The sequence below is a fragment of the Rhea pennata genome, chromosome 20 (genome assembly GCF_028389875.1).
Source record: "Rhea pennata isolate bPtePen1 chromosome 20, bPtePen1.pri, whole genome shotgun sequence".
Lineage (NCBI taxonomy): Eukaryota > Metazoa > Chordata > Aves > Rheiformes > Rheidae > Rhea > Rhea pennata.
This window is the reverse complement of record NC_084682.1, coordinates 10,316,850-10,331,148: the sequence shown is the minus strand read 5'-3', so window position 1 is coordinate 10,331,148 and position 14,299 is coordinate 10,316,850. Positions and strand designations below refer to the sequence as shown.

The following is a 14,299-nucleotide window of genomic DNA, read 5'->3' as shown; positions in this document are numbered from 1 at the left end:
CAGATCCTATAAGCCACCAGCCAGATGCCCTTGTTTTATAGCAAAGAGCCAGTTCATTTGGCCCCCTCTCCTCCTGTCCCATCATATGGGCAGGAAGAGGTCTCAAAAAACTAAGCAGATTCTCAGATAAGAAGGTCTTGGGTCATTAGGACATCCACAGTGAGAATAAGTAAAAATCAGTGCCTTCAGCAATTATCACCATGTTCGCAACTCATCTAAGTCTCAGCAATAGGAAATGGAGTGCAAACAGCAAAACACAGGCTGTGAAAACCTGCTAGGAAGAGAAGCTATACCACATGCATTTTGCACCCAAGGGTACTGCGTTTTCACGCCTGGCAGCAACTTGCATGTGGTCCAGGGTAAGTCAGTGGTAACCACTTCTGTCTCATTGGTTCCATTTTATGGGCAGGGAAATTAAAACATCCTTACTATACTGGGGGCGTGAGTTAATAATAGCTGTACTACACTTGAGAGCAATCTGCAAGCTGGTTCACCCAGAGTCCCAAGGGCAGATAGCCTGAAACATAGTAGCCTGTACCACACATAGGAATAAAGGTGAGAGTGGCTTGCAGATTTTCCTGAAATACATGGGGATAGCTACATCAAATATTATCACTGTTACACACTGCTTCTCTGTATAATCTTTCTCATTGGCAGTCTATTATGGAGCACAACTGTTTGAAAACTTTCATGAAGCTGCTTCTAGGTCTGACCACCGTAAAATTGCATGGGAGATAAAAAGCATGTTTTTAAAAGACTGATTCGAGTCTATTACAGTTTCTCTGTAACACAAAGAATACCTCTTCAGGATTTCAGCCACCTAAAGCCTAGAATTTGGCTTTAAGATATATGGTGCAATACCTTTTTAAATAACTGAGTTCAGAATGGGAAACGGTTGCTACTACTGTATCTTGCTTCCCCTAAAACAAAACAAGAGAACAAGCCAAAAGACACACAATCTGCCTTTAAATGAAAGGTAACATCCCATACCATGAGTAAGTTCTTTCCCACTTAAGTATACAGGAACAGCTGAACTAAGTCAAACCAAAGTCCATATAAATGAGCATCCCATTTGGTCTGTGTTTGACTGCGGAAAGCGTAAGAACCAAGCACAATTTCCCCCCAGTATACTCCAGCTTCTAGCAACCAAAGGTTTCGACTTCATGCATATATGTAAGAGCAGCCAGCATTTCAACACCTTCCGAGGGTTATCAGACTAGCTATAGCAACAGCCAGAGCATTGGAGCCAGGATCTCTGCCTCTCCCGCAGGTTCACACTTATGATATTGAACAGGTCACTCAAGTCCATAACTAAGTATGTGAAAGTTTGGTCCAGTAGTTGCCCAGCAGCGTGTATTTGCAAAGAAGGAGCCCGTGGCATATATCTTTATCTGTGAGCACTTCCTTTCCACCGTGAGCAGAAACTACCAAAGAACATTCACAGTTGAAAATATGGACCAGCTCTTTCCTCCTCTCTGTGGACATTTGTAGACAAGTGGACACACTCGTGGACAGAGTTTAATTGCTACCCATAATATTGACAGGTTTGGTGTTAACCCAGTCTTCCATGACCCTTGAGAAAGAAGAATTTGGTGAACTGGCACTATTCTTCTCCAAATAGAGAGGAACAAATTGCCTTAATTTAGAAAGCTGTGACTAATTGAATTCATTTTTCCCAATTGTGGGATGTGCTTGAACTATAACCCAATGAGATGCTGTCAACTCCACTGGAGCAAGAATCTCTGCAGAAGCACAGTCTCCTGGTGTCTGCCTCAGTCTATCTTTCTGCTGAAGTCTGCACAGTCATCCTGCAGCATCCACAAACCTGCCCCAGATAGTTTCATTCAAACTATGCCCAGCAGGGCACATGCCTCCAAGGCTGGAGAGGTCTGCTTGCATTTATGAGTTCACTCAACAAAGCACAAGACTCTGCTTGTGGATGGGGAAGACGGGTTGGCCCAGGTTTTATTCACAAACCAGTAACTTCCCAATGCTACCAAACAAAAACACAGAAAGAATCAATTTCTAAAAGTACTGATTGTAGAGAAGAAGCAACTTCCACTTTGGGAACCAAGCAAACATATGTGAGACAGATTACCAAGCAATCTTTTCCTGCAGAGAACACCAAACTCTGATCTCCCCAATGGCTGGGGAGTGCTACTATTCCCATTTGGGCTTAGGAAGCTTATATCTGTGCATCAACCAGCATTACACTCTCTAAAGCTCAGACAACCAGGAACTTTAGCGCATGCAGATCTTAATATACCTCTGCATATCTACTGCATCTTCATCTCGTGAGATTCTAAAATCAGTAGGACCACGATACATGCTGAACAAAAAATCAATGAAAATCCACATGGAGCATATGTCATGCAATGTGATCAAATTAAACATGATAGGCAAGAACTTACAAACTGAAAAATATGTGCAGTGCCAAGGAATAATCCCCTTCCAGCTCTTTTGCTGATTTTTATCTCACCACCCCTGCAGGCAAGAAAACAACCAAAACTCCTTCCTATAATACCTACCAGGCTAAAGATATACCCTTCTGGTTAAAACCTTCTCTTTCCACTGCATGAGTTTGTGAACTTCACTACTAGTGTTGCCAAGATACAAGGAGAAAAATCCTAAGATTTTTAAGGTAGCTCACTATTTAAAGGTAAACTGCGCAGCAGAGCTGAGCTTGGATCTGACAAATTGCCACTGCATGTTCTGCTGTTACAGCAAAACAGAGCCCTACCTGCATTAGCCATTTCTCATTACTTACAAAGCGGATTTTCGTAACATTCATTTTACAACAAAGGAGTTAAGACGACTATGATGTTCTGAAGTGGTCTTCACTATGGCTTGGCACCAAGTCAAAACGACAACAAACTGACTCTACAAAAAATGCACACAGCTGGTAATTTGTGGTGTATACTGAGCCAAACCCCAACGAGAACACAGATACTGAACTGATAAATCATAAGGATGATGTATAAAAACACAGAGAAATGTTGCAAGCAACTTCCCCTCACAGAACCACTGCAACATTGCCTGAAACAGAACATTGAAGATGAAATAAAGGAAAACTGAGAGTTAAACATTTCCACATTTCAGCCCACAACTTCCTAACTCCATTACCCTTTTATTAATTGCATTTGAGACTTCACTAAACTTGAGCTTGGGCTATTTTTAAAACCTATCTGACTCAACTTATTGTTGCTCAGAACAAAGATTAAACTTCTAATTTAGCTGCAGATAATTACAAGGCTGCAGGTCAGACCCCAAGTGTAATATGGAAGGGTCTTCAAGTCAAACTGGCAGAAACAGTCCTTAAAAAATAATAATAATAAAACAAAGTAGCTGGGATAAGAGGGGGAAAGTGGCCATCTCAGAGAAGGAAGAACCTTTCTGACTTTCTCCCAGGCAAGGAGTTACCAGGCTTAATGGCTTTGTAAAGTAGGGACAGCTTCTGCTGAATAAACCCCCTTGGTATTGACTGCACAGCTCTCACGAAGAAACATTTACATATAAAGCAATAGATCGTCCCTCAAAGTTCCGCTTTCAGTAACAGCATCTCCCTCTAGTTCTCAATGTTCCCATCCAGTCCCTGATATTCCTCTATTGATCTCGGTGTTGTAACTCAATCTTTCAATTACTCAGCCCTTTGATGTTTTTCTGTTGATTTTTTTTTGTCTTTCCCTAGTGATCATTCTCCTTCCAAGTTCCTGATCCTTTACCCTTATTTTATAAATCTGTTTCTTTACACTCCTGCATCCCAGACCCCAGATATTCAATGAGAAAGGACTTACTTTCTCACCCAAACAGTAGAAGAAAAGATGCCAAAATAAAAAAATAAAATAAAATAAATAAGGGTATCTTTTGTCCTATTGATATTTGGTATAATTTCCATTAATGTTAATCACAAAGAGTGGAGCCAGCAGACACTACCTGAATCACGATTATCTCAAGAACTTGTCCTTAAAGTTTAAACTCTTCCTTCTTTAACTCAAGGCCACCACCGTGCCTCCTACTACCACCTATGGGAAAGTCAAAAATCCCAATCTTCATTGCAGTGTTATCTTCAGGAGTTTAAAATAACATTAAGCAATGACCACACTTCTGTGTCATTACGTGCCCAAAGAGACAACTTCAGCTCTTTAACAGCTATGTGAAGTCAGCGGGAGTTGTGGATGTCCAGTCTCCCAGAAAAACACCAAATTTTAGTAACATGGGTTTGAAAAAAATTACCCAAAGGGCTCCTTTGGGTGAAATATGCCTCCTGTGGTTTTCAGTCCTTCTGGTGGCTGAGGGTGTTCATCAAGAAATTTGGTTGCTCTGTCAAGGTCATCTTGAAATTTGATCTGAGGTCAGTTTACTGATTTCTCTAAATATGTAGTCAAAATAATAAACATACCACCTTCGTGTGATATCCCAGTGTAACATAAAACCTAGTGCCACTCACAATCTGCAGATGTCTTCATTTAGTCACTACCTTCTTTTCTCCGCTGGGCTGAATCTGAAGACTTGCATGTGCAAACAGAGACTACGACAAACCCCTAAGAATCTAAGTAGTCAACAAACACAAGAAGGGCTACCAAGATTTGCTGACAGCACTGAACAAACACACCATGTTATGATGCTGCTGCGGTAAGGCATGAAGATCAAATTCCTTTCAAAATACAAAGGGATAGAAACAAAGCAGAACAAATTTTGTTTTGATGAAATCTCAGAGAATTTAGGTAAACAGGCTAATCAAGCAAGCTAAAAGGCTAGTAAGGGGAGAACGATTTAGAGACAGAGAGAAAAAAAAAATCATCACACTGCAAGCCAGGCTTTCTGATGTTCAACTCAAACCTTCTTTTGTCACACAACAAATCTATTTATGAGTACTTTCAGCAGGTCATGCTTAGGGATGGGTATCACGCAATGGTTATTAAAGCAAATTCCCACTTTCAGACGCATACACAAGGCTATAGTGTCTGTGTACATAGCACACAGATACAGAGTTTAGACTGTGGTATCTTTAAATCCTTCCTGTTATTTCCACATTTTGTTTGTCTAATAGTAGTGTGTCTATTATTAGTGTGTCTATGTAGCCCGTATCACCTCTTAAGCCTTGCCCCCATCTAGTCTGGTATTATTTTATCTGTCAAATCCATAGAACTGCCATAACTAACATCTGCCTAAATCACACAAGCACAGTGGAACAATTGCTTAAAAATTATTTACAATAGGTGGATGGAATCATCTGACACAGAATATGAAACTCATTAAACAGCTCCTTGACAAACATTTGTCAGCATTTTTCGTATGTAATTAATTATATCGGGCTTTACCTGACAATAATTTAGCATGGTCTCAAAACAGACTAATGTCTGCATGTTGAACATAAATTTGCTCAGCAAACGTGCAGTGAGAAATTGTGCCAGTTTTACGAAACACCTATCACCACTTAAAAGCAAGTTCATCCCTTGCTGCCCCACACCATTTATATTTGCGCTTTATAAACGTGTGTCCCATTTCAAGCTTGTCAGAAGAACCGCCTGAGTTGAAGTTAAACAAACATCCACAGAAAAAGCTCATTACCTTACTCTGTGTTCAGAAAACATGAAACCAACTGCTTACTCTATAGGGATGGTCAGAGCTGACTCAGGAAACGTAAGTACTTCTCAGCCTCTAAGCCATCTTAACATTCAGGTCAGATTTCATTTCTCATCACAGTAAACCATCTTCACCACTGCACGTCAACAGCTATGTCACATCGGCCTCCTGCCCAAAGTACCACATATACTAGGGGGTAGAAGGGAGACAAACATCTGAGGAGAAAGTTCACCACATCAGACTTCCACAGAAACCTCCTCCCCAGCATCTCCAAAACAAATTACAGAGAAAGTCACCCCAAGAGATTTATCACGTCTTAAAAAAAAAAAAAAGAGAGAGAGAGAGAGTGTCTTTTCTCTGTCACACTGGTGTCTAAAATGTCCAGTTGGATTTGGAGAAACTTGTAATAGTATAAGTCACCTGTGAACCAGCGTGGATTACCAAACTGGAGAAAGGGTCAGCTTCGCAAGGCATGAATTACGCTGCACATAGGTACTGACCATCTGTCCCTTTCTCTAACTAAGAGATTTTGAGAGGCCAGGGAACCAATATATAAGTAACTGCTCTAAAGCATACTGTAGAGCTCACAGTCAATAGTCCCAACATTGGAGAAGCCAGGGACTCAGATCAAACTGTAGGGCTACACCTCAGCTGCTTGAAGAGCTGGTCTGGGTTTCTGAAGGTCAAGGCTCCAACGTGCTCCCCAGCGCAGGACACAGACCTACAGTACACATCACTACATCAGAGCCAGGATCAGTCTGGCCATATCTGCAATAACATCAGATTTGCTTGATTGTCACTCCCTGGAAACAAAAACTAACAAAGAGATCACCCTCTATCTTTGTTCACTTCCCTCTTCTCTACTGTTCCCCATGCAAACATTAAAGAGATCAAGGTACAGGCTGTCATAAAACCAGCAACAGATAACTAGGAGCAGACTGATTGTATTTCTACACTAAACAATTTACACTCCCAAAGCAGAGAAGGCTACTGATACACAAGCAGGAAAGTGGCTCCAAGACTGGAAGATGGTTTAAGGTGGTTTTGCTTCAGGGGACACAAAGCAATGTCCCTTGCTTTTATCCACATACTCACAACTGGTATTAACAGATACAGATTACTCCTACTAGAACTACAATGGCCATGAGATGCATCCTTCTCTTGTGCAGTACCTGTGTCCCCTCACTGCTACGAGCCTCAAACAAGCCAGTATTCTGCATAACTGGGGCCTTTTCAGTTGTCTCAACATGAAGAATTTAGTAAAAGATTGACAAAACAAAGCTATATCAAAGCCTTTGTTCTCATTTGCAACTTTACATATAGTATTCTTAGAAAGATCCCAAGGTGACATCCTGTATCCACCCAAGTCAAGCATCTACTGCTGGAAAGATGCCCTCAGGAGCAGAAAGCTCAGCCTGTTGTCCCTCTGTGGTTGCTGTACCATTGTGTGCAAGCCAACGTCTGCCTGCTTTCCTTTTTCTCGATTTCAGGTTTAGATCTTCCAGTGGTGTAAATATGTTCTGCACCTTGCATCTCTCTGTTTTTCACATCAGCAGACAAAACACCCTCCGTCTCTGCACACTTCCAGCAACACTGAATCCTGAGAAAAGGCTGAAGTTCAAGCACAAAGTCAGAGTGGGGCAATCTTGTCAGATGCTGGGCACAATGGTCTTTTGGAAACTGGAACCCCGACAGACTCCAGCGATCCAAACCATGAGACCTTTAAATACCACAGAATCTCTCTGTGGCACCCAAGCCTACTTGTCTCAACTCCAGTATGTTAACACCTATACAACACCTCACTCGCCAATACTGAGATCATCTCACTCTACCAGTGATTTACAGTCTCCTTACCACCACTAAAATTACAACAAAAACTTCAGGCTGCTACAAGCACCATATACAACAGTTCCAGCCACGTTAGGCTTGTTCCTGAGACACCTTCATCTCTCCGATCCTCAGCAACAACTTTCCCAACATACATATTCAGCTGTACGAAAAAGCACCTAACAATGATTTCGTGACATAATTTCTCAACGCAGCATGAAATCGTTAGGTCAAAATGTGCCACCTATCACAGGAACATTAAAAGTATGTCAAGTCTCAGTGTGCTAGCTATTGTTTTATCTGAACGTGATATTAGCTGGCAGAACTGGGTAACGTTTCTGCACTCCTCAGTGATACAGGATTACAACAGGATGCAAGTAGTAGCCATTCTTGGCTTAGGAAAGAGAAAAGAGCACAGCAATTATTTTCAATTGAAATGGAAAATAAATAAGGAAGTCAAACATCATAAAGACATTTTCTAAAATGCCCTACGAAATTCCAACCATAAAAGCTCGCTCCTCACTTCCCTCCCCGAAAAGGACTATGGCCAAATTCCAGAGCCCTTACTCCCATAAAATCCTCCAACAACATGAACTGGGGCTTTGTCTGAGGAGGAACAGAATTTCATCTAAGCGTAAGCAGGCAAATCCCATCCTTGCTGACAAACACTTACACTCCTCCTCTCTTTGGCTTGAGTAGGACACTAATGGGCTCACCAGGCAAGGAAAGGTGGTAAAACTGCACCTTGCTGGTTACCTCAGTATCTGTTCGTTACCGCTCGCGAGCGTCCCACACCATGCGTGGCTGTTTCTCGGCGCGAACCAATCCTCCCTTCGGTTACACCAGGATAAGGTCTCTCAGAGACGTTAGTCTGGACTGACGCAGGTGTAACCAAGGATGGATTCTGGCTCCAAATCCCCTCCCCGCAAAAAAACAGTAAATAAATAAAAAATAAAAATGCCACTAAGTATTACTGGCTAAGTATTTAAACAGCTTAAGAGCTACACAGATTTTTTGTTAAACAATCAGCTCCATCTCCGCATTTATTTTGACAGATCATAATTGTTGCAGTTGTGATTCCAGCACACGTAAACCTAAATAAATCTGCCTTTCACCAACGCAAACTTCTCCGGAGCTCAAGTTATAAACAACAGAGCCCTTCGCATTACAGGGGCCAGAGCTTCCCCGACACGAGCGCGGCCCCCGAGGGGACGCGGCCCGGGGGGCGGGGGGGGAGGGGGCGGCTCGCGGCGGCGGGGCCAGGGCCGGTCGGGGGCCGCCCCAGGCCCCGGCCCCGGCCCCGGCCCCGGCCGGGCGGGCGCTGCCCTGCGACCCCCGCCGGGACGGAGGCACCGCGCTCCGGGCCCTGGCAGCGAGGCAGCCGGCGCCGCCGGGGCCCCTCTGCCCGCTCCCGCCCCCGCGCACACACACGCACACGCGCGCACGGCACCGGGGGGCAGGCGGCGGCGCCGAGCTCCGCGCCGCCCCGCCGGCCCGAACAGCGCCAGAAAAGTTTGATTTGGGGGAGGGGGCCGCCCCCGGCGTGCCCTGTGGCGGGCGCGGGCACGCGCGTGCGCGCACACGCACTCGCGCGCACAACTCCGCGCTCTCCCTGCCCGGGCGGAGCGGGGTTTGGGGGGAGGGAACGGCCCGGGGAGGGGGGGGAGCCACCAGTGGGGGGGGGGTCTCGGTCCCGACAGTCGCGACAGCGGCGCCCGCCCGCCTGCCGCGGGCACGGGCGCGTCTGGGGAAGCGGCGCTGCAGGTGTTCGCGGCATAAAGGGGACGCGGCAGCCCGGCGGGGGCGCGGGGGCGCCGGGACCGCCCGCCGCGGCCCGGCCCGGCCCGGCCCGGCGCGGGGGGACGGGGGCGAGGCGGCGGGGGGCGGCGGCGGCGCGGCGCGGGGCGGCGGCGCGCCCCCCCCCCCCCGGCGGCGGCGGCCCCCACACAATGAGGCGCACACAAAGCGCCGCCGCTCCTACCTCCAGCGCCTCGAAAGTGACGAAGCTGGACATCGCGAAGCCGTCGATAATGTCCTCTTCGGCCGAGGAGGACTCCCGCCGCTTCCTGCGGGGGGGCCGCGGCCGGGACGGCGGCGGGGGCCCATTGTCTTCCTTCTCGGAGCCCGAGGAGGAGAGCGCCGCGGCGGCCCCGGGGCCGGCGGCCGCGCCGCGCCGCCCGCCTTTGGCTCGCCGCTCCCGGTCGCGCTGGGAGCGCGATCGCCGCTTCTTCCGAAGCCCGTTGCATCGCGCCGGGCCATCCATGTCTCTCGCCGGCTCTCGCTCTCGTCCCCCCCCGCCCCACCACAGCCACAAATCCGGCTCCCCCGGCGGAATAACGGGGGAGGGAGGGAGGGAGGGAGGGAGAGAGGGAAGGAGAAAGGGAGGGAGCAGAGGACAGAAAGGGGGTGGGGGGGGGATGAAAGAATCCGAGTGCGGTTCCACCACCACCAGCAGCAAGCACCAAATGTAAGAGATTCCTATAAGCGAGCCAAGGAAAGTAATGGCTGATCTCAGGTCGCCTTTGTAAAAAAAAAAAAAAAAAAAAAAAAAAAAAAAAAAAAGCGAGGGGGAGAGAGAGGGAGGGAAAAAAAAAAAAGCCTCACCAAGCAGGCAATAAATCAGAATAGCGGAATGCTTTGATCAAGGGGCTGGGAGGGCGAGGATCTCCGAAAGAGAGGGAAAAAAAGCAGAAAAGGCAAAAAAAAAAAAAAAAAAAAAAAAAAAGAAGAAGAAAAAAAGGAGAGAGACCCACTGGAAGGAGGGAGCAGAGAGTATTTCCTTGCACAAAATTTATTTTCTTTCTTCCTTTGCTCCCCAACTAAAAGAACTTCCAAAACGGGTGGAAAAATATATGTATATATAGCTCTCTTTCTCTATGCGTGTGCGTGTAGGGAAGGGTGAAAGCTTCCCCTCCCCACGGCCACGCACTCCGTCTCCCCCTCCTCCTTTATCTCCCTGGATCAAACACAATAATAATAATAACGATGCATCCAGATGCAATTTTCTCAGGCACCGACCAGGGATGGACTCTGGAGTGGAGATCGGATCCCAGCCCGGCCCCTCCGAAAACAAAACCAAACAATAAAAGAGAAAAAAAAAACCCAAAACACGCCCACCCACCCCAGCTATTAATACGGATCAATCATGGCAAATTCATCGGATTAATTGTGGCGAGGAGGAGGGGGGGGGGGTGCTGGTGCTGGTGACAATAAATCCAGGCGGAGAGGAGACTGACCCTTCCCACCCACCCCCCAAAGAAAAAAATAATAAAATAAAATAAAAAATACAGAGGTGGCGATGAGGCTCGGATACGCTCCAGTGGGGAAGGCACCGGTGTGTGCTTTCTGCTCCCGACGCTGCCTCCCCTGCCTCTCCCCCGCGGCGGGGGGAGGAAGGTGCGGCGGGGCGGGCCGGTCCCCCCCGCCGCGGCCTGGCCGAGGCAGCCGCCGCGGGGCGATGGCGGTGCTGGCCCCCAGCGGCCGCCGCCGCCTCCCGGCCCGGCCCGGCCCGCGCCCCCCGGCCCCGGCCCCGGCCCCCGCCCGCGCCGGTCACGTGCCCGCCGCGCCGCCCCTCCCCGCCCGCTCCCCGCCGCGTGAAATGCGGCGCCCCGGCCGCGCGAAATAAGTCGCGGGCATGCGCGCAGGGCCTGCGCACTCGGCGGCCCGCGCTGCTCCACGCCTTCCCCCCCCCCCTCCCCCGGGCCCTTCCCGCCCCGCCGCCGCCGCGGCCCGGCAGCCCCTCCCCGGCCGGCGGCTGCGCGCCCGCTCCTGCGGCCAGCCCCCTCGCCCTCCTCACGGCCCGCTCCCGGGAGCCATCTGCCGCCTCGTCCCCCCAACTTTCTCCTCAGTTTTGCTGTCCCGCTTCTGCCGCCACCCCCGGTGCGACCCACGGCGCAGCCTCTGGCACCCGTCCCCATTGCACCCCTCTCCTCTCCCCCGGGCCTGCGCCCCCCTGCCCAGGCCCACTCGGGACAGCCACCCGCCGCTGCCCTTGGCCTGTCCCGCGCCAAAGCCCACGCGCCTCTGCCGGGCCGCGGCCCGTGGTGGGGCGATGCCCCAACACAGCCGCCCCAGGGCAGCCGCTGGCCCGGTTGCCAAAAATGCTGTTTAGACACAGGGACTTTCTGCTTTATTTTTCATCTGTTGCAAAGTGGGTTTGGCTACCTTTGGCTTACCCGTACACGGCTCTTCCCTTCCCCTTTGGTGAGCATCCATTTGCCGCCTTCTGTTCCTGCCTTCCCCTCTCCCTCCGCACTCTGCAGATTTCCAGTCTCTGTTGTGCAGAGGGGCTACGTTAGGGCGTACTGTCCACGTCTGTGGATCTGAAGCAGTGCAGATTGCACACATTCACTTCCTGAGCTTGTGCTTATTGCACCCTTCCCACCTGATGCTTCTCTGTCTCTGGTCCAGAAGTAGTGGCAGAGGGAGCAGGCACAGAAGGAAAGCTGTGTGCGTGGCTCTACAGTCTGGTTTAAGGGGAAAGCTTTAGGAAAAGAGACCTGTTAGGATTAGGAGATTTCCTGAGAAGGAAGAACGGTGGAAACGAGATGGTGGAGTTCAGGATCCTGCATGGAGGAAAAGAGGAACAAGGAGTAAACAGCAGCAAATAGGTCTGAGGTGGGGAAGAGAAACAAATCTGGGGAGTCCTAATATTCAGGGCAGAGAAGTACAAAGGGCTCTGGAGAAGCAGCACTGGTTCTCTTCTGTCTACAAGATGAGCAGGCTATTGCACAGTTTGAAATACTTGCCGGGCAAAGGGCTGGAAGGAGAAAGAGAAAGCAAAATCATTTAATACGCCATCTCTACAAGAACCTTATCTTGGAACACACGGGTTTGCCTCTTACTGCCTGCTCTAACTGCTAGTCATTTCCTTATTGCGATATCAAGGAGGGCTACAACTTGTTTTGGAACACAGGCTATGTTCTTCAGGGTGTATTTTTACAATAGTCTCCCTCTAGGCTGCTTAGAGTCACAAGGGATGATTCTCCACTTGATTGCATAATATGTTGTTTACTCTGTACCCTAACACTTAGGCCACTCTGGTCAAGCAATGTTTTTAATCTATTTTCTTAGAGTATAAGTGATTACAGGAAATAACTGAGAACAGAGCATACCTTCTCTCTCCAGAAGAAAATTACATCTTTGCCGCTTCTCTCCACGCAAAATCTCCTGGATGCAATACAGTGATTTTTAAGCTGGAGCATATGGGTTTGAACCAAAAGAAGGAAGTACAATGCTGCTAGTAACCTGATAGTGGAAGATCACATACCTTACAGAAGGCCACACTGCTCATTGTAGAGGTACATGGCTAGTTTTTAACAATCCTTAAATATTGAGCTAGAGAACAACACATCCTAGATCTGACCTTAGATCTCTCCATTAACATTTTTTTTTGGTGTTTACCAAATACAGTTCTTTATCTTTCCTCAGATTCTTCTTTCTCACTTCTAGCTGTATGCCACACCTATGTAACCCGACTATACAGAAGAAACTGTATGGGCATTGTTAAACTGATAGAGTTTGTGCATACGGAAAAGCTCAGATATTACAAAGTCTTTCTTCTAAGAAATATTAAGCTGTACTGTATCAAACAACTGTTGGTTTTTTTGGAAAATAACTATGCAATTTTCAGGGCAATGTAATTGATTATAGTTTCCTGCACATCCATCACCATTAAAGTGACTTAAGAGACCTGTAGTCGGATATGTTTTTGCAGACATTCGTTGCATGGCTGAAAGTCTACTCAGCCTGTTCTCTTCTTGAATGCACATATGTGGAAAACAGGAACAATGCGTGATTTATTTTGCATTCTTTATAAAAATAAATCCCTAGATTTGCACATCTACTGAAAAAGTAAGATTAAAAACCATTTATCTAACTCATCCTCTATTGAGAAACATTTTTCTTATGGTAATGTTTATATCAAACATTAGAAATCACTCGTTACCTTCTCAGGTGCTATATAGGCAAGTTGTCTCTTCTCTGGGTCTGACTGAGCATCAACAGGAGCATTTCTATTAACCTTATTTGATTAGAGAGGGAGGGCAGGTAGACCCTATAGTCTCAGAAGCCTCAGAGACACTCGTGAAATTACCTGTCTGGGATGTTCTTACCTCCAGCTGAGAATTTCAAGTGATCTTACCAAGAAGGATACTGCAGACCTCCATGCAGATTTGTTCTTAGGCCGCCTGTTAGCTTTTCCTCTAGAAGTACATCTTGCCTGGCGCTTGGCATGAGAAAATAGCTTTTTTGTTGCTTTGTAGGCACGAGTATGAGCTAGCAACTTGCTGAGTCAGTATTGGTGGGCTTTCTGCCTAGTCTGCTGAAGTGGGTACTCTTAGCTTATTAAGCCTAACACCCACAGAAAGGGTATTTGTTGAACATTTGCTAACACATATACAACCTACTGATTTGAGACAGACACTACCAAAAGCTTTGTGGTCTTCCTGTTTCTAAGTAATGGAGAAATAAAGATTTATACGGACCAAAAGCAACAATTAAAATTTCCATAACATCATTATGGATTAAAACAAAATACAATCTGCAACTATAACAACAACAGTAAAAGGGTTTTATTAGGACTAGCCTCTGGCGTGCCTGTCTGAGAAGGATATCATGAAATAACTTAAGTTGGGAAGTAATTCATTACCTGAGGAAATGGCAAGAACCTTGCTTCTAACAAGAGCAATTTGCAATGTGTTTGGGGGTTAACTTTTCAAGATGGCATTTTTAAAACTTCAGGACATCTAAGATGCTCAATGAAGGCAGAAGTGCTTTCTAGGGATAGCCTCCTTTTAGGGGGATAGGTAGTTTAAAGTAGTTAAACTTCTGTCTTGTAGAACATAGGTTTTATTTTAAAAGGTGTTTGGGTTGAGAATGCAAAAAC

General features: G+C 47.2%; 1 protein-coding gene across 2 annotated transcripts in view; it reads right to left on the bottom strand.

Moving 5' to 3' along the window:
• Window positions 1-9,676, bottom strand: part of AUTS2 (activator of transcription and developmental regulator AUTS2) — a 745,402-nt gene extending 735,726 nt beyond the window's left edge. For both annotated transcript variants that reach the window (XM_062592634.1, XM_062592635.1), the window contains exon 1: window positions 9,395-9,676. In XM_062592634.1, the coding sequence (XP_062448618.1) occupies window positions 9,395-9,676 (282 nt within the window). The remainder of the gene's footprint in view (window positions 1-9,394) is intronic.
• Between the last annotated feature and the right edge of the window lie 4,623 nt (window positions 9,677-14,299).